Source organism: Dipteris shenzhenensis, chromosome 32 (genome assembly GCF_047967505.1).
Source record: "Dipteris shenzhenensis isolate YYH24624 ecotype China chromosome 32, Dip_SZ_1.0, whole genome shotgun sequence".
Taxonomy (NCBI): Eukaryota; Viridiplantae; Streptophyta; class Polypodiopsida; order Gleicheniales; family Dipteridaceae; genus Dipteris; species Dipteris shenzhenensis.
The window spans coordinates 28,048,358-28,076,194 of NC_141627.1; the positions used below are offsets into that span (position 1 = coordinate 28,048,358).

The following is a 27,837-nucleotide window of genomic DNA, read 5'->3' on the forward strand; positions in this document are numbered from 1 at the left end:
TTTAGAAAATTGTAGATCGTATGGGCTGGGGATCTCTGGAGAGCGCGCAACTGTTGTTGGATTTGCTTGAGCTGGAGAGCTACCTTGGGTAAGAATCGTATACATTGTTTGTTGCTTTATTTTTTTCTTAAAATAAAAGGTTTTTTTTCGATTATATGTGAGTTAGAAAACATGCTATTGTTTGTCTTTTAGGACTGTTCCTGATTCAGGGTTTCTAATGAATCTCCACGTCCACAATCCTTTGGATGGACGAGTCCATTTGGGATATTACGCTGTCCTGGCTTGCCGGCTTCATAGGGATGATGGACCACAGACCATCACTGTTCGTTGGCTGGGATACTATGAATGTGTGCGGACACGAATTTTCTATCGAGGGCAAAATGGGGACTACACGTATACCTTTGCCAGCATTGTTGACAGCCCTTTGCGTCTGAGTAAGTACTCTAAAGAATGAGTTGGGTTTTACCAACATACATGTATAAAAGTTTTATGGCTCAATAATTATAGTTTCTAAATTGTCTTTCTATGTGATGCTGGTCCAGATACAATGACTTGAGACCCGGCGGAGCAGGTCGCTAGCCCGTCGTAGACAGGTCAGGTTACTCGTCATCATGACAGTCGATGGATCGATAGATCGGAGCATCGTTTCCATGTTGCCAGCATAAGAATTTGCAGGTTTTCGTGCTTCATATGGCTCGCCATTCTAACATGAGTATCACCAGTCAGCTATTCTTCACGGAGAATTCTTTACTTCTCGTCTCTGCAGTCTTGCGCCTACTATTTATCGCAATTGGGCAGTGGCAAGATGCTCGTATGGAAGTCCGTTACACCGACATCGATTACCAAGTCTTTTCTGATGCTGCGTCTCTCGTCGTCAAAGGCAGATCGCCATTTGACAGAGACACGTATCGTTATTCCCCTCTTTTGGCTCTGATTTTGGTTCCCAATATTCTACTACATCCAGCCTGGGGGAAGCTAATTTTTTCTGCTGCAGGTATGAGACTACGTCTACAACAGTGGAACTTGTGTGCATTGAACTCTTCAAAAAGTGAACAAGTAATGATTTTAAAGCAGACGTAATTGTTCAGAGCATTTTTATAAACAGGTTTACATCTCTGGACTCAAAATGGGCCACTTGACAACTCGATTGAATGATCTATATGGAATGGTGCATTGTGATTTTGTACTTGCATACTAAAGGTCGTCTTTATACCATTGTGCGTTTCAATAACATGAAGGCTCATTACAAATCGTAAAGACTGGGGGACGTTAAGTATGCCAATATGCCGAGAGATTTCAGAAATCATTCTGCTCGGTCCCTAAATGGTTTATTGCTGCCATAAATCATTTAGAAGGTACACTGCTGCCATTCTCCCTTAAACTGATAGTAGGTCTTGGTGTCGAGAACTGAGACCTAACACTATAGATATAAGGAGCTGAGAAGCTTGTAATACTCGATAAAGGACATAAAGTTATTGATTGTGTACCTCTGCCGGTGGAATGGGATCATCTTGAAAATTTAAAAGAACGTGTCATCCATATGAAAGGGAAGCGATAAAATCTGAACCTGTTGTCAATGTTGGGAATTGTGTGATCAAGGGCTTGTCCTATGATGGTGTATGTGTGTGTGTAGCACACTAAGTGCTATGATGTGTCATGATGTAGGGAATGGTTTCCTTTGATGTAGGAGAGGTGCCTATGATCTAGGCCACCCTCTCTCCCATTCTGTAAAAGAGAGGACTTCCTCTCAACTCAATGGAACATTTTGCCATTTGGTTTCCACACCCTTCTCCATTATGTCCATCTTCTCTTCCACTCCCCTACATGTGGTATCAGAGCCTCCTTGAGCCCCTAGCCTATTCTAGCTTCAATATGCCACCTCATCATCTTCTTCTCCACCCTCCACCTTCTTCTTCATTTCTGACCTCTTTCCATCAGATTTTGCTTAGCTTTGTTCTCTCCATCTACCACGCCATTTCCAGAGGCCTTTGAACAGAAGTTTCCTTCCCCTAGGATGCACCTCTGGCTCCAAGCGTTTTCCGACATTTTGCCTCTATCGTCCGTGCCAACACTTTCTCTGTTCAGCGACCTTTTGCATAATTCCACCCATAGCCGCGACCATTCGTCAATTCCTCTGAGCCACATGTGGGCGACACTATAAGCTGTCTTATGTCCAAGTTTGAGGCCTAATAGTTGCTGGAGCTAGGAGAAAACACACAAAAACTAGTCGGAGAAGACAATGTTCTCATGAGCAACTCTGTGCATTTTTTTCATAGTCCTCCTAGGTGAACATTCTCTGGTATAAGAGTGTTGATTGCGCATAAAAACCCCCTTCAGTTATACTTCATAGAGCTTGAATCAGGCCCTTCAAATTACTCTGTTTTTACTCTACAATTTTGTTGTTGAATGCTTGATGCAAGCTTAGGGATGATTCATTGATAGCATATTCTCAGTTAATAACATGTACTGTGATTATTGATGAGCATTTGAGTTGTAACTATGACTAGCTCTTGTGATTCTTCCAATGAGAACAATGTGAAGAAGTCCAAGTCAGCAAGAAGGGAAAAGATCAAGGTAAAGAAAACTCCTTCCAAGAGACTTTGGGAAAAGCCTACTGAATATTTCTATGCCAAGAATTTGGGATTTTCTGAGTACATAGCAAATAACTTGTATTTGTATGGTGAGGGAGACTTCTTTGTTCAAAAGATTGACCATTTGTAAGAGAGTAGACACTGCCTGCTTATAAAGATAAGACCCTCTCAATGGCCACCTTTAAGATAGATAAGCTCAATGGCCAAGGTTTTCACACTTGGCAAATGAAAATCAAATTTGTACTTATAAAAGAGCATTTGTGGGACTTAGTCAAGCCAAGGAATCAATCATCTCAAGAAGGAGAATCCACCACAACCAAAGGTAAAGGGAAGGCAAGTGACTCTTCTTCAACTGCACCTACAGCTGCTAGAGAAGGCTTATGCACTCATTGCTTTAGGATTTGGAGATAATTTTGTGCATCATATTTCTTTTGCGCAAAAAAGTAGTGCTAGTTATATTACTTGAAAGCGAGAGTACAAGAGGGCCTAAAGGCCAGCGGGCTGCAATCACAAAATGGATACAGCCCGAGGAGCCAAAATGCTAATTACAAGCCTCTCAGGGCATAATCATCGGAGAGTGGACAAACAGCCACAGTGGGGGGACGTAATGCCACTGAAGACTCTGAGCAGAGTGCTGGAAGAACAACTCCCGGTGGTCCCAGTCGCGAAGGAAATGCCGTCTCTTTTCCTTCCTTGCCCGGGACTCCCCCTGAATCTGATCCCACTGACCCTTGAGCGTGTGAATGATCGTGCTCCAAATGTCTGCTAGGTTCTAGGTAGCAGAAGAAGCCTGATCTCATACGGTCTGCGCGCATCTGGAAGTCCAGATATGCCAGCCTGTAATGTTCCCTATGATCTCCCAAACTGGGTGCCGAGTCATCGCTCCTGCATCTGTCTCTGTCAGATGCCAAGGGAAGCTGTCCATGTATGCCTAGGTGGCGTGCGTAATGAAGAAGACTGGATCCTGCCTAGAGAACTCATAAGCCAAGTGATGTCCCATCTCGGTGCTGCACCAGCAAACGGCTCCCCAAGTGATCGGTCATAGCTCGGGTGCAGCCCTCGCTAAGATCCCCATGACTCCCTTCCAAACTGTCTGCGCATGCGAGCAGCTCCAAAGGCAGTGCTTCAGGGACGACTCCTCCTGAAAATACATATGGCAGTGCCCCTCCTGCCCCATCTGCCTCAGCCAGCTGCCAACTGGTAGCCCCTTGTGTGCCACCATCCAAAGAAAGTAAGAGATCTTCCTCGGCCGCCAGCTTGCCCAAAGAGTCTTCCAGAATGTGCGAAGAAAGACCAGACATATCCCTTGGGCATACCAACTATGTGCCTGTGTGTGTAGCCCGCGCTGGAGAGCCCCAAGAGCACGCCTACCAGTACGCGAACTGTAAGAGAAGAAGGGGGTAGGGTTCTTTGAGGTCTCCAATGGTGGCCAGCGCCACTCCCCTGGGTCCCACTCCACCTCTGTCAAGGAATGGCCCTCCCATATCCAGAGTCTCCAGTCCTGGTCCTGCATAATCAGGGGGTCTATATGCCACGTTTTCCCTTGCAGCCCTACGATGCGAAGGCGCTGCCAGGGAAGCTGGGGGTCGATCACGGCCTCTCTGCTCTGGAGGCGGCTATCATTGGTGACGGAGAAGAAGTGGATCGAGGAGTCCGAGAAAAGGCTTGCAACCACCAAAGGAATGCCCCGGGGTGTGAACTGTCCTAGCCACCTCTCATCTCCCGGGAAGAACTGTCTGGTGACCATGGGAATCCTCCAACCTGCAGGAATGGCAGCATCGATCTCCGCTCGCCGAGCCTGGATCCCGCGTGCCGTACCTACTGCTGCTGCCAGCTCGCCTGGGCTCAGCTGGCTGTAGACGTCCCTCCAAACCCGAAGCGAGCGCGCGGGCCCACGCGCCTAGAGCGCCCAAGGGATATGGGATCTCTCTCCAAGCTGGCGACCTGTATCATCTGTCACCTGGCTGCTCCAGATCAGGGGCTGTCTGTCTATCTCCTCTCGGCAGCTAGGGGGAACCTGGGAGAGGCTGTGTCGCAACTTCCTCCAGACCGAGACGAGGCTACGGAGGAAGGGGGAACAGGGCTGAGTCAATGGGACAAAAGTGAAGATCCACCGGATAGATGGCTGCCAATCACCCCCTCTCTGGGGGGTACACGCGCTGAGACCATGCTGAAGCAAGAGCTTCCACGTCTGCCCTCCTGGGGTCTGACCGTGGATGACTAACTTGCCAAGTAGTGCCTGACTCTGCAGTTCTGGATCTATGATGCCAAGGCCGCCCTCTGTCTGGGGGAGAATGACCGTCTGCCAGGCGACCCGGGCACTGGTGGTGCTGGAACCATCTGAGCCAGACCAAAGGAAGTTCCGCACGAGTCTCCTCAACTGGGCTACACATGATCTCGAGAAACAACAGCATGAGGCCACATACCAAGCGGTGGCAAGAAGGACCTGGTTGACCACAAGGGCCCTGCCTGGCAAGGATAGCCGAGCCGTGCTCCAGAAGGCTAGCTTCCGTCGTATGGAGGCTAGGACCGGTAAGAACTGCTGAGCCGGCATGATGTCCAGGCCTACCTGGAATCCCAGGAAACGTGTCGTCTGTCCTCTAGGAATCCAGCAGAACCCCAGGAAAATACCCCACTGTGAGCTGGCTCCCGGATCTGTAAGAAAACCAACTGACTTATGCCAATTGATTTTCGCCCCAGCGGCTAGGCTAAAAACCTCTAAGGACAGTCTCACTCGCTCCAGTGACTCGATGTCATCCTACACATATAGGGCTGTGTCATCTGCATACTCGGAGTCCAGAAGTTCTGCATCGTCTCGAATAGGGAGACGCATCCCGCGAAGACCAGTGGTACGGGCTCGTAGGAAGTGGGTCATGGCCTCCGCAAAAAATAGGAAGAGGTAGGGCGCAAGCGGACAGCCCTGACGCACCGAGCGTTCGAGGGTGAATCTCTCCCCCATCTTGCCGCTGATGATAACCTGGCTGGAGGCCGACCTGTAGAGGCTAGCAATACCTCCGATCCACTCGTCCGGGAAACCGAACCGAGAGAGTGTACCTTCCAAGAAGGACCAGTCTACCCTGTCGTACGCCTTCTCAAAGTCAAGGAGGAGTATGGCAAGGTGCTGGCCAATGTGCTGGGCCCACTCCATCGCGTCTGAGAAAGTGAAGATGTTGTCCAAAATGCTGCGACCTTGGACAAAACCAGTCTGGGTGTCATGGATCAAGTCGTGTAGCAGGGGATGGATGCGGCTACTGATCATCTTGGCGAGGATTTTGTAGGCAGTCGGGAGGAGGGTGATAGGGCGCCACTGTTTGATCTCCTGGCGGTCCCCCCCTTTGGGGATGAGGCATATCAAGCCTGTCGCAAGGCTCTCTGGCATCTGTCCGTTGGAGAAGATATGCTGGAAGGCTGCGAGCAAGGGCCGGTGGACTTGCTCCCAAAAGGTGGTGAAGAAAGCTCTGGAGAGGCCATCCTCACCTGGGCATTTCTGCCCATCAATAGCGCTCACTGCATCCTGCATCTCTGCCACGGTGAAAGGGGCGAGAAGGGAATCACTCATGCTAGGCTGCACGAGCAGCGGTGTAAACCTCCACACCTCCCTGCATAGGCGGCCACGAGGGTCTGGGGGCTCCTGTTGGAACAGGGATCTGTAGAAATCTGTCGCCAAGTCCCGGACCTCGTCTGGATCTGTCTTGACACTACCATCCTGCGCTCTAAGAGATCGGAGCTGTTCCCCTGCTAACCTCTGACGGAGAGGGGGGTTCCCTTTGGATCATGCTCGAGGAAGAGAGGGGAGCGGAAACCACCGGTGGTGGGGGGGATCCTGAAGGGGGTGGAGGTCGGGGGACTGAGGAGGAGGGGGGAGGGGAAGGAGGGCGGGGTGAAGGATGAGGGGGAGGCTGGCTGATCTTCTCCTTCCCTTTCTCCTTCCCCTTACCGGGCTGCTACTGATTGGTGACCACAGGGGGGGGCTCTTGCTGTAGATGGGAAGGCTTTTTTGGTCCTGCTTTGTTTCCTTTCCGTTTTCTTTTAACCTCAGTCCAGCCTTCCCCGTCGGGAGGGGGTGTCGATGCCTGGTGGGGGGGATCCTGAGTTGCATGGATGGGGGCCTTCTGAGGTTCTGTCCTTGTGAAGCGAGGGGAGGAGCGCGCCTGGTGCCCGAAGCCATGGCATCTCAGACACTGATTTGGACGACCAGTGACCATAATGTGCTGCGTCACCAAACTTGTGTCCGTCTCGATCTCGAACTCTGAGGGGATACTCTGCTTATCTAGGATTGCCACTTTGACACGTGGCACCCCTTGGGCTGCCGCCGCATCAACGTAGGTGTCCTGCATGGGCCAGCCAAAGTGCGCCCCCAGGTCCTTGATGATCTGGCGAAGCTCGGTTGCGAGGCCTGGGAAAATGAGGGTAAGTGGATGGCGAGGAATGCGGAAGCGGGCATCGAAGTCCGCTACACTGAAACCCCTATACCATGGGACCATAAGGATGATCTTCCCACCCACAAAAGTAGGGGATCGCCTGACCATATCGCTCGCAGCCTGTGCTAAGGAGAGCTTGAGCCAGAAGATACCACGTCCCATGAGTGCAACCTCCTCAATGTGGCTATCCTCAAGGTAGAGGGTGGACTGCAACCAGTCTCTGATGTCTGCTCGTGAAGGGGAGAAGCCAATGACTCTCCCATAAACGGATGTCTGGGAGAAGTCCGTGGCGGCCTGCTTCACCAAGGAGACGTGGTGCTCTGTCAGTGTTACGCGGTAGGCTGATGGAGGGGGGGTCCGTCTGGGCCACCGGTTCCGGGCTCGTGGCCGCCATACCGCACCGACAAACTGCGAACGCTCCAAAGTCGGGGAAAAGAGAAGGAAACGGCAGAGACGAGGAGGGGGGGAGTGGTACGGAGGCGGGGGAGGGAAGAGGGAGGGATGGAGAGGTACGGGGAACCGGGGGGGGGAGAGGTGGTGACGAGGGAGCGAGTGGCGGAGGGAAGGAGGAGGAGAGAGGGGGGGGGCAGAGCAGCGCAGGGAGGGGGAGAGGAAGGGGGGAAGGGAGGAGGTGTGGCAGCATGCACGAGAGGGGATGGGGAGGAGAGGCGAGGAAGGAGGGGGAGGGGGGGCAGCGTTGCGCCGCACCGGGGAGGGGCAGGAGGGGGCGGGGGGGGTGGTAGCGCAACGCGAGGGGGGGAAGGCGGGGGGGGGAACTGAGAGCGGAGAGGGGAGGAGCGGAGCCGGGGGGGGGCGGGGGAAGCGGGGAGGGAGCGGAGAGTGGAGAGGGGAGGAGCAGAGCGGGGGGGGAACGACGGGCGGAGGGGAGGAGAGGGGGATGGAGGGCTGCGGCGGGAGGCGACGGTGAGGGAGGAGGAGGAGGGGAGGGCCGCGCAGCGCGAGGGGGGGTAGACGGGAGCGAGGGAGGGGGGGGCATTCGTAGGAGCTACGAAAAAAAAAAGAGGACTGTGCATCATATTTCTGATTTGGAATCTCCTTCTGAGGCCTAGCATAAGTTAGATGTGTTATTTGGTGCTAGTTTTCATACTTCTAAGTTGAATTTGAAAATTAAGTTCTTTGAACTTAAGATGGATGGAGACACTGTTGTAGCTTATGTTAATACTTTGAGGAGTCTTATGACACAATTGGCCTTAATCAACTCTCCAGTTATTGAAGATGATGCTATCGCTGTGCTCTTAAAGAGTATGCCTCAAGACTATGATTATGTTGTGACTACCTTGAAGAATCTTTCCCAATCCACACTAGAGGGCATCATCAGTGCTCTACAAGAGGAAGAGAGAAAGAAGACTTCAAGAAAGGGTAAAGAGCACACACAAGCACTTGCAGTGAAGTTTACATCAAAGAGCAAGTACAAGGCATGCAAGCATTGTGGAAAGACCAATCATCATGAAAAAGATTGCTACAAGATCAATCCTTGCACTTATTGTGGCAAGAACAATCATTCAGAGAAGTTTTACAATGAGAAGAAGAAAAGCATGGCAAATCTGGTTGAAGAGAGGACTCCATCAACAAATGAAGTCACAAACTTTGTGGTAGAAGAAAATAAAGCCATAATGTCCATCTTCTCTCCCACTCCCCAACAATGAGAGCAACCAGTGTGTCTTGAAGATAGTTGATGTCTTTGCTGAGAGGAAGCTATGGGTTTCTATGCATACTGCCAAAATAAGGCACGTGTCTGTGCCCTGAATGTATACCTTCTTATGACTAGAATGTATCCACTCTTAACAATTGAGATTGTTTTGAAAATTGAAGGAAAGAAGAAAAGATGGAAGAGAGAGAGAGAGAGAGAGAGAGAGAGAGAGAGAGAGAGAAAGGTGTCCTGGTCTATATGATTTCGTGGAGTAATCCTGAAGGCTTTTCTCCCTGTAGACCCAGTTATAGAAGAAGGAATGGAAGTTGCTGTAAACCACTCGTGAAAATATGGTAAAATCGATTAAGGATGATCTAGTTTTGCTTAGAGTAGCATAGGGCTAAGAGATTCTGGAATCTTTCGAAACCTAGATTGCAGCTTATGCTTGGATACTGATGAGAACATAAGCATAACTTTGCTTACAAAGTTATTTTTATATTTCCCTTTTACTCTTAGTTTTGTTTCATAGTCTCTTCTAAATTCCCTTCTTTCCTCGTCTCTATTATCTCCTATAGTCTTTTGTTGATTTTACAAAAAAAGTTTTAATTTGTAAGATTGGATAACTCCTAGTCTTATGAAGGTGTATATGAATATGATAGATTGCAACCTTAGTGCCAAAGGATTGGTAGGAGTGTTTTGTCCATTGAGCACTGGTGCTGTAAGGGGGTCCTCGGTTTTGTTTGCCAAGTGACTCTTGATAATACTGAAGGACGAAGGAGGTGATGTATGAACAAGATTCCACAATTGAACGGTAGACTTGATAGGTTGGGCACATGTGTGGCTCATGTTGTGGTAGATAATTTGTTCCTACAAGGAGGAAAGAGAAATAAGGACTTGTCAAAGAAAGGATGTATAGCGCTCCATGTGATGGGGTTCACAAGAGACTCGAAATATCATAGTGGCGAAGGTCTCAAAGTGCTGGTCATGATAGCTACATGTGATTGCCTGCAGTAAAACGACAGCAGGAGATGTTGGAGGCTTCAACAAGAATTGGAGAAACGTATTGAGGCTAAATTCCATGAGTTCCATTTCCTTGTTGAAGAATATCCATTTGCCAAAATGTGCTGAAATATTAATGACAGCAGTTTTATGTCCTTAGACAATGAACTTCACAAGGTATGCAATGAGGAATGGCAAATGCCCTTATAGATGAGATGTTACTTTAAGAGGTTTGCTGCGTCTCTCTGTAACAAGGATCGAATATGACACCGCCATTATGTGCAGGTTCTCTTTAGTTTTGCATGTCTTCCAAGGCTGGAAATTTATGACAAGGAATAGCCATGGTCCCGGGGTACATAGGCAGGAAATGGGGACCCAGCAATCATGAATATCCCCTAGGTGGGGGGATATGCTAGGTAAGGAAGGGGGTTGATTGCATGCACGAGGGGGGCTGGAATCCCGCTCAGCCACAATGCAGCCAGAGGGGGGAGGGGAGGTGGATTGCAGTTTTGGGGGCCGGGGGGATGTATAGCTAGAGGGGCTTAAATTGCCTAGCTAGTGGTAAAGGGCCTTGCCTAAGAGACCCCCAAATGAGGAATGCACAGGGACTGGCACCATGGGACCTTCTTGAGATTAATTAGGGAACTGATGGGTGTGGCACTCATGCACACGAGTATGTGTGGAGTCCATGTGTGACTGCTGCATGCATGCGTAGCATTGGGTTATGGATGGCTGTCTTATGTGCAGCATGGAGAATATCATGTGGGCAGCAAGCTTGGTTGACAAATAGGAAGATGCCATGGAGGGCTGGAAGGCCAGGTATTGTTGGAGGTGCTTCCAAGGCTCGAATGCCCTGACTATAGACCCAACTTGTTACATTCCAATTATGATGTAATACGATCTTGGATGGATCAGTGGACTCAAAGAGACCAAATAAATGTGTAAAATATAATGGTGTGTTTGTTGTATGTGTGTTTATTGTAAGTGTGGTCAAGGACTTAATTGTCAAGGTCCAAGTATTGGGTGTTGAGACAACTAGAGGGTCTAATAGGCCAATGTGCATATTCATGTCTAGGACTATTTGATATGTCATATGCCTAGGGGCAACCAAATGACGTCGGTATTTATTTATGATAACCTAGAGGACATGAAAAGGATGGATGCACATGTGCGTGACATGTGGCAAGCAGCTATGTTTGGCAAAATAACCTTCTAGGGAAATTCGGGAGTGACTTGGTCCCTATCTAGATAGGAGATCATCATTCATATTGAGAGATGCGAAACAACCCCTATAGGTTAGTCACCACTAATGTGGGGCTCTAGGACTATCTCTATCTCTGTGCTAACTGTTGGGACAAATTGATGTAATGGGATCATACCAAAGGTTGCAAGGTCTATGGTTGTGAGTGTGTGAACACGTGTGTGTGTAGGCGTGCCTGAGTTAGGTGTGACTCATGATGTATCAATTAGTAGGTGTGATTGAGTGAATCTAGGAGTGTGGTGTGTGATTGAGAGATAATTGTGGATCTAGAGATGCTCTCTTGAGCTCACATATGATGTCACTCTTGGATGTAACTTATGCCTATATATTGGGCATATCTCTCATGAATAATACACGCTTTTCTTCATCATCATGTTTCCATTGCTGCTCCAACATGTGTTATTAGAGCTTGGTTACCCTCCTTGAGCCACGTCATCATTTTCCCCGCTTCTCTTCTTGTTCATCTCTTCTTGCTCTCTGCCCGATTTTTGCTTAAGCTTGTTCTCCACCTCTGATGCATCATTCCACGAGCCCTTTGTGCTGAAGATTCCTCGTGATTGGGCAAATCTTTGGACCAGAGGAATTAGAGAAAAACTGCGCCATCTGCCCGTGCTTTCACTCCCACTTTTTTCTGAAAATTCACGCAATTCTCTCTGTAGGAGTCACCATTCACAAAATGGTTCAAAAGCTGCAGTTGGGCGACGTCATGAGGAGGATGTTGATGAAGTTTGAGCACCAATGCTCCAAAATACGAGGAGAAATCACGAAAAAACTAGTCGACAATGGCGCATTTCTCGCAGGTGACCTGACGCGGAACTGCACATTTCCTTACTAGGGGCTGCTCTGTGGTAATAGAGCTTTTTCATGTGGAGACTTGTTGTGCGGAAAATAGATGAATATAAAAGGCAAACTCAAGCATGAGAGACACAAGAGATTTACCTAACTATAGTACGCTGCTTTATTTATACATGGTTGCCAAATCGGCATATAAAATTGTGCTGAGACCACTCCTCTAACTACGACAGGCAGGCTAGGCAGCAAATTGTCACTGCTACCTGGGCTTGACCCTGGTGCATGTGACAAATCTAGCCAATTCGGTGAGTTGGTCAACGGTTACCGAAATTGCATCATGCCCATGAGAGGTTCGTGGGGTAAACTACCATGAAATCCATGGAAATACTTTGCCATTTACTCTTGGGTATTTTCAAAGGATGCAATAATCCACCTCGTCTCAAGCACTCAACTTTATTAGCTTCGTATTATTTACAGTTTCAAACATATAGCTCGACATCATCCGTAAGCATAGGCCAAAAGAAAGTTCTTTTGACTAGATCCAAAGTTCTTTGTACCCTTGGATGACTAGCACTGGGACTATCTTGACATTCAAACAAGATGCGATGCCTCATATCTCTCACCCTGGGTATGTAGACCTTATCTTTCAGAAAGGCAGACCATTCCAAATGGAATACTCTGTTAGTTTATTACCAAGAGAGCCATTCCATGCTTTTACTTTATCTCAGACTCTTTGGAAGAATTCATCTTCGGGACAAAGGGCCGTGATAGTCATATAGCCATGAATGTATCTCTATGAAGCAAACTCAATTCACGTTACCAATTCTGCTCAAGGCATCAGTTACCTTGTTGGTAGAGCCCTTTCGATAACGGATCTTGAATTCAAACTCTTGCATCAACTCCTACCATTGGGCTTTCCTGTTAGAGAAATACTTTAGAGAAGATTTATCAATGCAGCCCACAAAAGTACAGCCATACAAATAATGTCTCCACTTTTTCAACGCATGAATAATGACATACAGTTTCTTTTCATGCATTGGCCTCTCGCACTAATTGCTTAGAACATGCGTCAAGCTCCTCTGTTCACGCAATGGGTTGATACCCTTCCCCTTTATATAACCCAGACAGGGGTAATGCTATCTTAGCATAATTCTAGATTTTAGTCTGAAAGAAGTTCACAAATCTTAGAAAAGATTGACCTCGGCAATAGTCCTCAAAATGAGCCACTCGCATACCTCAAAATGAGCCACTCGCATATCTTTCTGACTTTCTCATAGTCAATACAGACACCATTTATCGAAATCACATGTCATTATGAGTTTGTGTTTCAGGAACTCACATTTACTTTTTTTAGCATAGAGCTTCTCTTTTCTAATTATGGACAGCAATATCCGTAGATGGTGTCCATGCTGAGAGAGAGTCTTGCATAGATCAAGATGTTCTCGAGAAGGACCACTACGAACTTTCCTAGATATGGATGAAATACATTTATACATCATCTGCAGAAAGGTTGCTCAAGTCTAAATGGCAAAATCAAGAACTCATAATGACCGAATTGCGTGCAAAATGCGGTCTTAAAGATATCTTTCTCAACTCCTGTATATGGTGATAGCTCGTTCTCATATCAATCTTGGTAAAATATTTTGTTCCACAAAAGCGATTGATGAGATCATCCGTTCGATGTAACGGATATTTGTTCTTAATCGTCAAGTGATGAAGATCCTTGTAGTCTATGCATAGATGCATACCAAAGTCTTTCTTTTTTACTAGTAGCACTAGTGCACTAGTGCACTCCAAAGTGACTTGCTAGGCTGCACTTGACCCAGCCAAAGGTATTCCTAAAGTTGCCGTGCAATTTCATCCTCCTCCTTCGAACTTGTCGTGTACGGCTGCTTGAACACAGGTTGTGCACCAGGCACAAGGTCAATCCTATGGTCAACATTCCTCAAAGGAGATAGACCCATGGGAAGCTCCTTTGGAAACACGTTGGCACATACTTTCCTTTCCTTTTAGGACTTTAGAAAGTACTTTTAGGATTCAGGACTAAAAAGTTGGCTTTGCTGAAGTGAATGAAGAACTTTAATTGTAGTGGGGATACTTTTAGTATGCATGTATCCACTTGTCAACTTTAGAACTTGTGGTGGCAGTCCCAAAATAGTTTGCATGGCAAGTAAACATGCATGCATCCACAGTTCTTGCATGAAGCCTACTTGACACAATCCAAGGCATAAAGTAGAGGATTTTAGCATCCCAATGCTAAATTAACTTGTAAGGCATGCAGCCTTAAAAATTAGTTGCATGTCACACATGAAACCTCTCTTTGCCCTAAAAAGTAGGATGGGCCAAAAAGCCAGCAACTTTTCTTTGTTTCACCCCAAGACAAGACAGACCCAGCCCTTGGAATCCCCCACACAATCTTGAAGCCACCAAGCAACGAGAACATCACAAATTGTACCACATTTTCAGTGCACAGGCCCTGGAACAGATTCGTGACTGTTTTAGGCTGTGCTATGTGCTGCTAGGAGGTGAAACTAACGCCAAAACTCCTCTTTGATTTCCGTTTCTGCAAATCACCTTCAGCAGAACTTTCCCAGCAGCTCCTGTGAGCTCCCCTGGCCAAAAACCTGTCACTAGTTTCTATCTGTGACCAACAATCTCAAATTTCACCTCGAAATCTGTAATCCTGATACAAAAAGGTGAAATTCTCATAGCTACACCAGCTGCTAATTTTGCCAAGGAATCCTCCCATTCTTTGCTCCTATCTCTACCTTGATTCTACCCTCACAAGGCTTCAAACATACATCTCAGATCTATTTCAGCAAGCTGTAATAATCTTAAGAAACCATGCTGAGTACAACTCCTACTGCCAAATCTCAACACAAGACAATCAAAATTCAAGCATCCCAAGTTCTCAACACCTAACAATCACACACATGCAATTGTAGAAATCATGCAAACAAGTGAAGCTCTTGTGAAGAAGAAGATGGAAATGACTCTGATACCAAATGAAACGACCCCTATAGTCTAGTCAGCTCTAATCTGGGGCTCTAGGACCTCCTCTATCTCCGTGCTCACCTGCATGCACAATCAATCGTGAGTGTACAAACATAGTGACACATATGGTGTCGGCTAGTGGATCACCACCTATCCGTAGATCCTTCAAGATCACCCCCGAGCTAGAGATCAGGCAACCTCCAACCATAGTCCATTCCAGGTAAGACTACATGTCGCATACCACGCAACCCCACTTGTGCACAGATTGCCGTTAGGGAGACACGAACCTGGACGGGCTCTCAACCTAGTTGGGTACTATGGGGAGGCCCCACCGCCCCCAAGTGAGTAATGACTTCCACTTATATAATGTAGGGTGTCTTAGGTGTCTCAAGCCTAAGACTACCCTTAGTGTACCAAGGGTACCACGTGTCCTACGTATCCCAACAAGACCATAGGTTAACTTGACCTCTGTAACACCAGCCATGTTGTGTCCATACATGGACATAACAAAACGTCTGTGCGGGGGTGTGATTAGTGTTGCAATGGCTGGGTGGTGATTTTGTCTTAATTACCTTGTAGTTTGCAAAGTTGAGTTGTAGACTTTTGCATCAGGTTGTGTTTGCAGAAGGTAGTTTTGGTTGTAATAGTTTTAGTATCAGTGCTACAGTGACACATCTGTGGGAGGATGTGTAGCTAGTGAATCTGATTGGAGATGAGTTTTATAATTGAGTCAAAGGTGTATCGTTTAGCGCAAGTCGACTGCTTAGGAAGTGCGGTGAAATTTGGACGAGTGCATGATACTATACTGCATTGTTTGGGGATAGTTTTGGTGTCTGCAGCTGGCAACCAGAAGCCGTCAATCCTATGGTGGAAATGAAGCGAGCTGAAAGGAAGGGAATTCAATGCAAAGAGCTCAAATGGGGAGTTGAATGGAAGCAATTCGACGCCGGTCAAAATAATTTGATGCTATTCAAAGAAATACATCACAGTTTTGAGTGGCGTAGGGGGTCTGTTGTGATTAAGCGCATTTGGGGAATGAATTTGTGACGGCCAAATAAAACAGAATCAGCAGTTGATGTGACGTAGATGGTGAGCTACATATTTTGAAATTAGATGACGATGATGTGACTGTTCAATGCAGGCATATCGATGAAGCTACTCAGGTCATGATTTGCAGAATAGGGAAAAATTTAAGGTCCCTGATTTGTGGTTGATGGTGATGGTAAGGCCAGCGATAGGTTGGGTGACATGGTTGATGATATCCTTTAACGATGAATTACATAAGAGGAACAAGTGTATAGGGTTCAGAGCACTTAGTTTATTCACAACACCTTCCGCCCCAACAACTCATCAGACCATCCTTTGTCTTTGCGTTATGACTACTGGCTGTGAATGAGTTCAGGACGCACGTGTGGCTAAGGATTTCCAGCAAGCTCTTTAAAAATGAATCTTGAATTGCAGATTGAATCAGGGATATCCCTTAGGATCGGGAGTCTGGCCAGTACCATAGGTATTGCGCCCTGTGGCATGTGGACTCAATCCTAATACTTAGAAGATGCCTTGCAGGAGATTATGATGCAACAATTACATGCAAATCAAGGTCAGAAAGAAGTAGGGAAAATTATGCATGCAGTTGCTGACGTGCATTCTAAAGAGGATAAAGGGAAAGGATCGGCTGAGCCACAGTTTAGTGTCCATATGTAGAATAATATAAAACTAAAGCGGCCAAACATTTAGCAATAAAGCTCAGAAGCTTGAGCAACGTAAGAGTTTGAATGCCATGGAAAAATTTAATTGGAAACATGGATAGGTTATGAAACCTGGTCTCCCGAATTACCTTAACTACATCCATCCTGCGTTTTTTTGTAAAGCCAAGGCTGAAGCTTACAAATTTCAAACTGCAATTTGTTGTTTGCATGTAGTCATAAGCATTTAAAGTTCAGATTTCAGAATTTAGGTGCCTAAGTCCATAAATAATAGAAATCTCAAATTTCAGAATTCAGTTCAGATTCTTAAGCAAAAGCTTTCAGATTTCAGATTTCAGAATGTAGGAATTTGATCATGGAATTACATGTTCCTGTCAAGGTATGTGCATGTTCGAAATTCCATGAGTTGATAAATGAGGCCCATGGTGGATCTTGAAGGTCTGTGTATAGAGGCTGATCCGGCAATGTACTCCACATTGTGCCACAACTCCCCATCAAACACCTGCTCTCAAAAGCTTGTGCCTTAGGTGTCTTGGACTTTGGCCAACCCATGAATTTCTCACTAACAATCATATGCTGTAAACAAGGCTTTACCTTCACCGAGCGTGCAAGGACAATGAAAAGATATGCAAATTGAGTCTTCGAAGGCTTCAAAAGCTCATGGGTAGCATGCTTTCTATATATTGCTAAGACCCTGTGCTTGCATGTGGCAAAAGTTTCCAGATTGTGTGCTACATGCACCCAAGGGAGCCTCTCTATATCCTATAGAAGAAGATCCAAACTGTGATAAAGATTTCCATGATTGTTTGTTTTTCTTTCTCCATAGCTTGCCATCTATATTGTTTCTTGTACCAGGGATCCAAGCATCCTCTTCTCTGTGGGTGCACTACCAAGCAGCTAGTGCTACCTGAGCATTGTGTATTTTTCCAAGCTAAACCTCACGTACTATAAAACATTGCAGTAGAAAAGTACATGTCACCAAATGTGTCCTTTTCATTTGATGTCCATGCCCACCCTTTCCTAGATCAAATGAGTGAGTGAGAAACCACAACACATGGAAATATAGTAGAGTTGTGGAATACACTGTATAAGGACATCAGTTTGAAGGTCTACATTTGTTGTTTTAATGTGAATTGAATCTGGATATAGTCGGCTAGTTGATCTATCAAAATAAATTGTAAATGCAGATTTATTGGCTGGACATTTTATTTATCAGATTCTCAAACTACAAGGTGTCCATGAAAAGATGAGGGTTATCTGCACAGCTCTGTGGCTTTTTAATCCATTTACTTTCACAATTGCGACACGAGGAAATTGTGAGGCAATTGTTTGCTGCATGATCCTGCGGATTTTATTATGCCTTCTTGTGGGTATGTATCTCAACTCTCTCTCTCTCTCTCACACACACACACACACTTTTTTTTTTTTGGTAAATCCATGATCATATTATCAGCAAAATTTACACGAGGGTCTCAAAAAAGCAGAGAGCCTCAACAGGAAATCAAAATCATATTATCTTCCTCAGTCTCACACACACACACACACACACACACACACGGACACACCCACACACACACATTTTCTCTTATGCATGTACAAACTGTTGGATAAATAGGGTCAATGCCCCACCTGTTAGCACCCATATGAGGAGTGCAATGGGGCTTGATACCTGTAGAAGTATGGGTATACAGGCTATCTGGGCATGTGGAGAGGGAGATGGAAAGACTGCCATGTGGGCAGCATGTCTGTTTCTGTGTGTATGTGTTATGTTCTTAAGAATAATAAAATCAACCAAAGATTTTCACATAGATGAAACAAAGTTTCTTAGATTAAGGTAGAAAGAGAACACATATTAATACATTGGGTTATGTACTTTCAGATTCAACAACCAATGATTACCTTAATGAGTTATTTCTTATTCTAGACTGAATGGTGTACTTTTAAAAAGATATGAAGGCATCCTGGCTGTCTAGGTATTACAGAATTTGGAAAGATATGTATGAAACTATGTTTTGGATGGTTAGGGCTTTTGAAGAAAGTTTTCTCATTGTTTAGGGTCTCCCTATGTGAAGTGCTCTCTCTATACATACAAGCACACAGAGTGAGTTGGCAATTGAAGTTTTAAATCTCAAGACTTTCTTTATTGCACTACATAAGGGTTGACTGTAGCAAGCTATCCTTTTCTCTAACATTAATGAGCTTTGGTGTCTTTGAGATCAACAACAAGAAGGCGTTAATCCCATAAAGGGAAGAAGCCCATGGAATAGGCTAGAGATGATGATTGGACATATTCTAGTCTTAGAAAGGTAGGTATAGAGATGATGACTTAGATTTTGATGCTGACATCCTTCCTACCTCTAGGTGTGCCAGCTCATAGGAGCATGAAACCACCAAGAGGCAATGTTCCCAGGGATAACAGTCCTGAAGTGGATGGTCAATGTCAAAGGTAATCTACCAGCAAATCTCAGGTCAGTTATGCCCTTCCATCAACATATTTAGACTGTTAAATCTGGTGAACCCAAGGGGCCCACTCAGCAAGACAAGGATGCTATGGATAAGATTGTTTTGTCTAAGTTCAAGGGTGAGTCTTGTACCCCTAACGAGCTGGAAGAGTGGCTGAGTAAGATGGAGGATTATTTTATGTTATACCCTAAGAGTGGTCAAAGCAAAGTCAGGTTTGCTGTTTTGCACTTTGAAGATTACACCCACACTTGGTGGAGGCACCATCAACCCCGGTTAGCTCATGGGACGATTTCAAGGAGCAGAGGTTTCAGACGTTTGTATCTCCCCTTGCTAGAGACAAGGTTGTTTGTGAAATATAGTCACATGGAAACCGGTTTTGTCTTGTTCGAAACCTTGAAATGCGAAACAGATGAAACATTTTGAAATAGGATGAAACGTTCTCAACAAAACCTTTGTTTCGCCCAAATCAAAATACACGTTTTTACCCCATTTTTTCTAGAATCCAATGTGTTTGTGTTTTGAATTTCCATTTTAGTATCTTGACTTGTATTTCTCTTTGTTCACTCTAACTTAAATATAACATATATTTTCGTCCCTATAAGGGTATATATTAAGTATCAATTTGAAACCTATCCGTTTCGTCCGAAAAGTCGAAACAAAACTTGTCGAAACGAGAAAACAATGAAACAGATGGTATGGGGTGACTCAGCAAGGGACAGTGAGAAGCTATACTAAGAAATTCTGGAAGCTATCTTTGTTTGCCCGGAGCATTGATGATAGGAGCAAGCTGCTGAGGTAAATTCATGGTCTTCATCCCAGCATCGCAGCTGTTGTGCTAGCTCAAAGCCCGAGCTCTCTTAAGGAGGCCATGAATTGCTGAGCTCTGTGAACCTAAGTATAGTGTGAAGGAGAAAGGTGTTGATATTGGACACTTGGACAGCAAACCTGTCAATAAGCCTAGCCCTCCAATGAATTCTAAGAAAGAGGAATCTTCTTCAACAACAGCCACTCCTGTTCCCAGGTATCCTACTATTTATGGCAGCAAGGTAGGGAACAAAAATTTATATAGGCTGAGGATGCAAAGGCTTTAATCAGGCCTAGCCCTAACGAGGAGCCAAATGATAAGAAGGATAAGGTGGTAAAGCAAATGTCTCAGGCTATCATTGATGATAGGAAGAAGAAAAACTTATGTTATCTTTGTGGGGAGAACTGGACCCCTAAGCATAGGAATGTTTGCAAAGGTAAGTCAGGTCCTAAGTTGAGTATGATGATTGAAATTGAAGATGACCCAATGTCAAATGACCCTGCAGCAGAGACAAAATTCCATGATTGCAAAAATGAAGGTTAGTTTGTGATGTTGGAATTACGCATGGATTCAAAAAAGATTCTTCTTTTCCATTTGATTCCGGTGGGTCAGCCTTGTGTAACTCGACAGCTAATGGTGACTACCAGTCCAAGCAGGAGCATTCACTCACTTCTAATTGATTTATTGGTGTCACAACTGATGGGTATGATGCAATGATGGCTACGGATCTTGCTGAGAAAGAACATAGATGCCCTACCCATTGGATATTTCTTGTACCAGCTCAAGTTTACCCTTGATAGCAAGAGGCTTTTATGGAAGCTCAAGGTGTGATGGAATGATGTGATAGACTGGAGACACCATTTCCCTATTGCTATCTTAAAGTTGGACTTTATGAAAAGGGTATGATGGTTGTGACGGTTGCACCATTTGAAAACACACTCTGCTCTATACCCCCCAGCACTGCCACCATTCCCAACAATGAGAATTCAGATCCTGAAGGAGGATTCATATTTGAGGGAAGTGATTATTATGATGGACCCACATGTTCAACACTACAGATCACTCTGGTATAAGCCTTGGAAGTGTCTCTGAGGAGTTTTAAATAAGGTTTCAACTTGGATACAGCCTGCTTGGCCTCTTTTGTTGAAGCTGATTATTTCATAGGAGAAGGCCAAGACTCCAAACACTTGGATAAGCAAAGCGAGCATGATCCTGATGTTGTTGTGTCGTCAAGTCTAGACAGAATTCAATTGCAGGTTGGTGTGCTAAGTCAAGGCCAACCATTCTTCAATCCTGAATTGAATTCTCTGCAGGGTTTCATGAGAGGTTACCACTGAGTGATGTGTCGGATCACCATGAGATCAATCAAGCCTTTGGCCTAGAGAGTCTCTCAGTTGTTGATGGCACTAGAACACAGTGTTGCTCCTTGATCCTAAGAATAGTTATTCCACCTCATGTAAGAAGCAAATGCCTCAGACAGCTGTGTTTCTCAGGGTGCTTGACAGCCTTATAATGCATCTTCTACTCCCCATGGTTGATTTTGCTGCATCATATAACAGCTACAAGAACCTGCAAATACGAATTCAGCAGTTTGCTAGTGACAGGTCTCCACATATTTTGTTGAGACAGGATACTGAAGGAACAAGGATCTACTTGGCATTCCCCACCAAAACTCAGACCTATCAAGCAATGTGCCTCATTCTTGTTAAGGAGGATTATAATGATGTTGGAAGTGTGTACAATGAGGAGCAGCAGGAGGATAGAAAGGCTGTAGAGCCACAAATTGTTTCATTCTATGGGGATACTTTGAGGGAGGCATCTTATTTGCAGCCTGGAATTGGTGATGCTCAAATCACTGATGGAGATGTGTATGCAGCATTAGGGAACCCTTCCGTTTTCTTTAAGATATGGTAGGATTTCCTCTTGTCCTCTTTAGTCTTCAAGTGCTGAGTTCTCAGAATTGCCTAGTTCTTCTCCATCATCTACAGTTAGTGTTGGGAACCCTTCGTGCTCTTCAGTCTTCAAGTGCTGAGTTCTCAGAATTGCTAGTAAAACAGGCATTGCTCCTATTCATGCAACTGCTCATGTATCCTTTTTGTCAAGACTTCCATCCATCCCATCTGCTGGTCCAGAAACAAAACTGGAGGCAGGTGGATGTGAGACATTATCTCAAAGTGCCTTGATACATCCAAGCAAAAGATCTTGATGATCAAGAGGAGTCATATCCAAAGAAATTGGAGATTTTAAAGGGCTCTATGAGGGCAGTAATGAAAACTTTTCCCAAAGGCTATGGAGTGTCCAGTAGCCAGCCAATGGTGGTTCATTGTTACCAACAGAAGTAGATTGGACTCACTGTTACCTACATGATCTGATCAGATATGAGCTCATCTCCCTTCTATTGTTGTAAGTCCTTGTTACATCACCCCTGCAAATTTGAGGGCAAATTTCCTTTGGGCAAGGTGGCCTGTACTGTAACAAAGGTCAATTTTACTTAGTTTATTTCTACTTTAGTCAGCCTTTAAATGACTTTGTAAATAAGTAGTACTTTTAGTAGGGGAGCCTAATGTTGCCACATGGCATCCTAGGGTGGCTATCCTATAAGCATTGTGCCCAGGCCTATACCTATATAAGGGTGCCTTGCTGTACCATCATGTACTCATACTTGAATATCTCATTCTTGGAATGCAATCTAATGAACATCGTTTACAGCTGAACCCACTTGCTCTAAGCTGAACCTAGGACTCTTCTACCTAGCCTGTTGCTTGTGCAGCCCATCACAAGCCATGGATTTCCCATGGATTCCAAGTATTCCTCTTGGTAATTGTGCACTTGATTCTCATAATTACATGCTGATTTGTTCATTTGTTCCTAGATGCTATCCCTAGTCTTATCGAAGTACAAGTATGGTATCGGAGATACTGCAGGAGCTACACTGTGTGGTTATTGTGACTTGGATTTGGTAGGAGATTTGATACCACAAGTCGACTTCAGGCTATTATTTCATGGTGGTGGGCACTTGCATTTCTTGACTTAGTAGAAAGAAACCCATAGAGTCTCTTTTTATAAATACAGAGTACCAGGCTCTTTTTTCAAGATGATTCAACTGCCTAAGTCTTGTTATTGTAAAGAATCTAATGTTCCATGCTGGGATAAAGGTTACCACTCCACGACATTGTCAATACATTCAGCCACTGACCAAGTTTCTCGGCTTTAGATATCTCTACTCACTTAAGCTCAGGAATCTAAACGGTTTCCTAAATTCTATTTTAAAGTTATTCCAACTCAAAGGTTCTATATCATCCTTTCTTCACTCAATCCACCATCTCGTTGCAGCTTTAGAGGACATCTAAGAAGCCTCACGGAGTGTTATAGAATTCCCAGCTCACAAATGACATAGGCTTCTTCCCATTTTTGAATCCATGCTTGGATCACACCAAGGTTCTCTATTTCATTCAATTTTCAACTGGCAATTGACCTGAAGTGGAACTACACCCGGAGAAATTTCCTTATTCCGCTAGGATCTACGGGGTGTGTCCTCCTCTCGAAGCCATGAACAAGGGATGTTAGTGACACATGAGTCACAAAGGGTTTCAATCAACCAATGGGGTACTTTCTGAGAGCCTGACCCGGAACTTTACCTTGCAGCCTAGGGAGGTGGGGACTCATCTAGATCACTGTCGGAGTCATTCTCGGGTAGAGGATTAGGAACAGTTGCCGAAGCTGGGGGCAGTGCAGGAACATAATCATCACTACTATCATCATCCATGGTCTCTGGGATAAGAGGTGAGTCGACATCAACCATCGAAAGAAGGAATCTGCTCATCAAAGACAATATCCTTGCTGAGGTCTAAAGTTTAAACACTAGCCTTTGATTCCATTATACTCTTTCAGGCTTTTTCTCAAGAATGATTATTTCAGTGCATTTGTAACTGATCTTGACCCTAAAATGCTTGCAATTGTTGTAGTAGGACTTGATGCATAGCATTTTTTCTAAACTCCCATTCCTCACTATCAATGGTTGTATCTCTGTTTTAGCGGTCAAAGGACTTCATGCATACAGTACAAGCCAAACTCCTTCAGGGTTCCCAATCGAGTTTTTTCCCTCAATTTTCATTTCTTATGGCATTTCCCTTCCATGCTGTTTTTAATGTTCTTTTTCCATATTGAATTTCCAATTCAGATATGAATATGCAAACCCCTCATGCTTATTCTTGAGTACTGATGAGAACGTAAGCGTAGCTTTGCTTCTTTTTTTTCCCCAGAAAAAGGTAGATTCTATTAATGCTTGAAAAAAAACCAGATAGACAACTTCCAAAAGGAGCTGTTGATGCAAATACAAATAATGAGATAAATTAATGCAGGAGCTAACCTCATTAAGGCCGAGACACTTGTATCTGACCACCCATACTTTGCAACCTAGAGTTCATGGAGGATAAGCAGGATAGAGCCTCTTTTGCAAAGATGCCAGCTAGGGAGAGTACCTGGGAGCAGTTCATTTTTGCGATCAGTGGCAAGGATCCATGGTGCAGCCTGAGTTTACCAAGCTTCCGGGCAGCTTGTAGTTCTCCTTTGGTCAGCGACATCATGATGGGCTGTTGGAGCGCCTGGACAAATTTTATATCGGCTATTGGGCTCTACTCCGTGGCGGCTCCACAGGCATTTTAGCAGGTACTACGATGTCTGACCACTCTCCAGTGGCTCTTCACTTGGAGCAGCCCTGCCGTGGGCTCCCCTAAAAGGGGGTCTATATACCATACAATCTCTTACAAGAGGTGGACGTCCAGCAGTTGATAGTAGAGCTTTGGAGACAACCGGAGGACAGACCCGACGAGGGATGGGCGGTAGAGAGGATTCAGCGGAGTAGTTAGGAGCTCCAACGCCAGGTCCTTAGACGAAGAGCTGCTCTTCAAGAGCGGGAGAGAGCTCTTCGTCGAGACCTAGCATCTGTCGAGAGACTCAGGGAGTAGGATCCGGGGTCCTAGTGGCTTATGGATCGTCTGGAGTGTGCACCTTTGGAGCTACAGGATTTGGAGGTTCGCGGAGTAGAGTTTTCATATCACTCTTCCCGGGCTAGATGGGTCCAGCAGGGTGACAGAATGACCAGGTAGTTTTTCTAGACCACAAGTCCAGAGTCCACAAGGATAGCGACTCAGAGGCTCACAGTGGCATATGCACACAGACCCTCAGGAGATTCTCGAGATGATTACGGCCTTCTACTGCCAACTCTTTCAGTCAGAAGAGGCCTCGCCCACCACTCTTCTGGCTAGAGAGGCGGTTTGGGGGCAGGTCCCCTCAGTTGTTTCCTAGGGTCTCAACAGACGTCTGGAGGTGTCCTTCACTCATGAAGAGTTGTGAGAGGCCTTACAGGATCTTCTAAACCAGAAGTGCCCCGATCTTTTTTTGATGCTTTTGGGAGTATATCTCCACCTCACTCAGGTTAGCCTGCCAGGGGATCTTTGACTCCGAATCCCTTCCACATTCCTTGAGCAGAGGTTGGATATGCCTGACTTTGAAGGGGGGAGATAGATCAGATATTTGTCAGTGGAGGCCGATCACCCTTCTAGACACAGCTTACAAGATCTTGGCTAAGGTCTTGAGTCTGCGTCTGAGGACCCACCTCCCAGCCAGGAGCACACCATCCTAGATAATATTTTCATTGTCTGGGATGCAATGGATTGGGCCAGGAAGGAGGCGCAGCCTCTCGCCATTCTCCTTCTTGATTTCGAGAAGGCTTATGATAGAGTGGAGTGGTCCTTCTTGGAGGGGACCATGCAAAGACTTCGATTCGGAGAGATGGATTAGAGGGGTTTCAGCTCTATACGCGAGCAGCTCCATCCAGATGATTATTGGGGGCCACACATGCGAGACCTTTCCTCTTTCCCGTTTAGTGAGGCAGGGCTGCCCGTTGGCTCCTTATCTATTCCTCTTTGTGGCAGACTTGGGCTATTTTTTGCGCTCTCAGGCACTTGGCCTTATAGGGATGAGGCTTCCAATCCTACAGGAGGAGGAGCTCCTAGACTCTAAGTTTGCAGACGATACAACACTCTATGTGGACGGTTCCACTTCCAGTCTAGAGAGAGGCTTCCCATGCTCGCATAAATTGGATCAAATCCGTTGGTTTCTTCACAAGCATGGAGGTGATCCAGGAGGTTCGAGATTGGGGAGCTGATTTAGGCTTTTGGTGGATCCGGAGAAGGGAGACAGCAAGATACCTAGGCTGCCAGGTAGGCATCGACAATTCGACAGAGCAGCAGCTCAGCCCAGTCCTAGAGTGTTTTCAGCGGAAGCTCTTGTACTGGAGCTCCGCTAAACTCTCGCTTGCGGGCCGAGCATTAGTGGTTAACTAGGTACTCCTTGCCACAGCTTGGTACATTGCCTCTTGCTGGTGTTTCCACCCGCTCTTGTTCCTGACGGAGAATCAGCACGCATGGTCATGAAGCATGTGCACATTCCAACTCACCATCGTCAAACTCATGGGGATGGGGCGGCAGTGAACAAGGCTCGCCGGTGCGTTGGAGCCTACTCTAGGAAACCGGACTTCAACGACTTCACCGGGGGTTTGGAAGGAGAGTAATCTGTATCCGTGCGCCGAGAGACTAGTGTCACCACTAGCTCAATCCCTACCCTCCGTGCCCAATACTGAATGAAATAAACATCGACGCTAAAAAGTTTGGGGCTCTGCAAGCGGATCACTGCTATTGCCAAGCTTGATCCTGGCTTCACGGGGGAAAAGCTAAGCTGAAAAAACGTGGAACCACCATGAGCAAGCCAAAGATCCATGCCTTGAGTTCCCATCCACTTGTCCATCATCTAGTAAACGTGATGCTCCATCATCGTGTCAAAAGACTTGGAGTCCGCTTCTCCACCATGTGGAGGCAAAAATCCGAACTGGCTGGGTGCGGGATCCGCCCCCTTTTCAGGGCTACGGGATCATAATGCTCAATTCCAAGGGCATGAGGTATGTATCCGCCGAGATCTCCAAATAATTCCAAGGTCCCAATCGCCAGAAATCCATCTGCAGAGGCCTCCGAGCCCGCGTGCAGAGGCCTAAGGACTCAGCATCAGAACCCCTCTCCTTGAAAGTGTGAGAAGAAGCTGAATCTTGCGTGCCCAAAGTGCTGACCTGCTGCTGGGGAGAGGTTGGCGCAGAAGCCTTTGCCTTGCCTGTACTCGCAAATGAGGGGTCTATTGCTGAAATTGGCGGGGTGCGTGAGGAAGAGGCACCGGGCGAGGTTACTGCTTCTGAGGGGAAGGAAAGGGGGCTAGAGGGGGGGGGACGGGTGGTGAGGGTAATCACTGTGGGGGAGCAGGTGGCGGAGGCCAAGGTGGGCAAGGCACGGAAGGGGGTTGGTGGGTCGGGGGGGGGATGGGGAAGGTGGCTGTGCGGGATGGCTGTGCGGGATCTGCCACTGTCACAATAGAAGGTCGTTGTGGTGGTGGCACCTGTGGCCTCTGAGGCTCCTCCTTTGAACTCTAAGGAGGGTGAGTCAGGGGGGCCATGGGTGCTGGTGCTTTGGGAGTCTTTGGTGCCTGCTCCTGCTGCTGTGGGGGATCCTACGGCGGGCAGGAAGTCTCTCCTTTCGAGGGGCTTGAAGAATGTCCCGAGTTCGAGGGCCGTCTCTCCGGATCTCGTGGTACGCCTACCTGTGGGCTACCAACCTGATCTCCTTGTCACTACGTAGTTGCTTGTGATCGCCTCTTACGGTTGGCGCGCTGTCGTTGGTTCTTTCTAGCCCATTTACTTCGCTTCTTTTTCCCAACCTTGGTCCACCTTCCTTCCGAAGACTCAACCCAGGGGGTCTAGGACTCTGCTTGTTGTCCCTGGGTGGCCTCCGAGTCCCATCCTCTCACTATGCTGTCCATGTGTCTCCTGTGGGGAGGGGTGTGCCCTGTTTAGGCCTCTTGTACAATCTCTAGCTAGGTGCCCCTCGGGCCTGCACCTCAAGCACTGATCTGGTTAGCCCAAGACCTCCAATTGCCTCCAAGAGAATCACCTCTGGGAGGGTATCCGGGCTCTCTACCACCAGCTTGAGTCGAGAAACCCCGTCATCTGTCACCACTGCTGCCTTCGACTTTGAAGGGTACTCTAAAACTGTACCAAAACCTCACCCAATTGAAGGAGGATAAACCTATATTCCCTTGGGAGCCCCGGGA

The 27,837-nt window shown here is 46.3% G+C and overlaps 1 protein-coding gene across 1 annotated transcript in view; it reads left to right on the top strand.

Annotated features, from left to right (window-relative positions):
- The first annotated feature begins 577 nt into the window (after window positions 1-577).
- Window positions 578-27,837, top strand: part of PNT1 (mannosyltransferase family protein) — a 30,304-nt gene continuing 3,044 nt past the window's right edge. Inside the window, exons 1-2 of the mRNA XM_087370845.1 lie at window positions 578-994; window positions 17,603-17,785. Of these exons, the coding sequence (XP_087226971.1) occupies window positions 691-994; window positions 17,603-17,785 (487 nt within the window). The 5' untranslated portion in view covers window positions 578-690. The remainder of the gene's footprint in view (window positions 995-17,602; window positions 17,786-27,837) is intronic.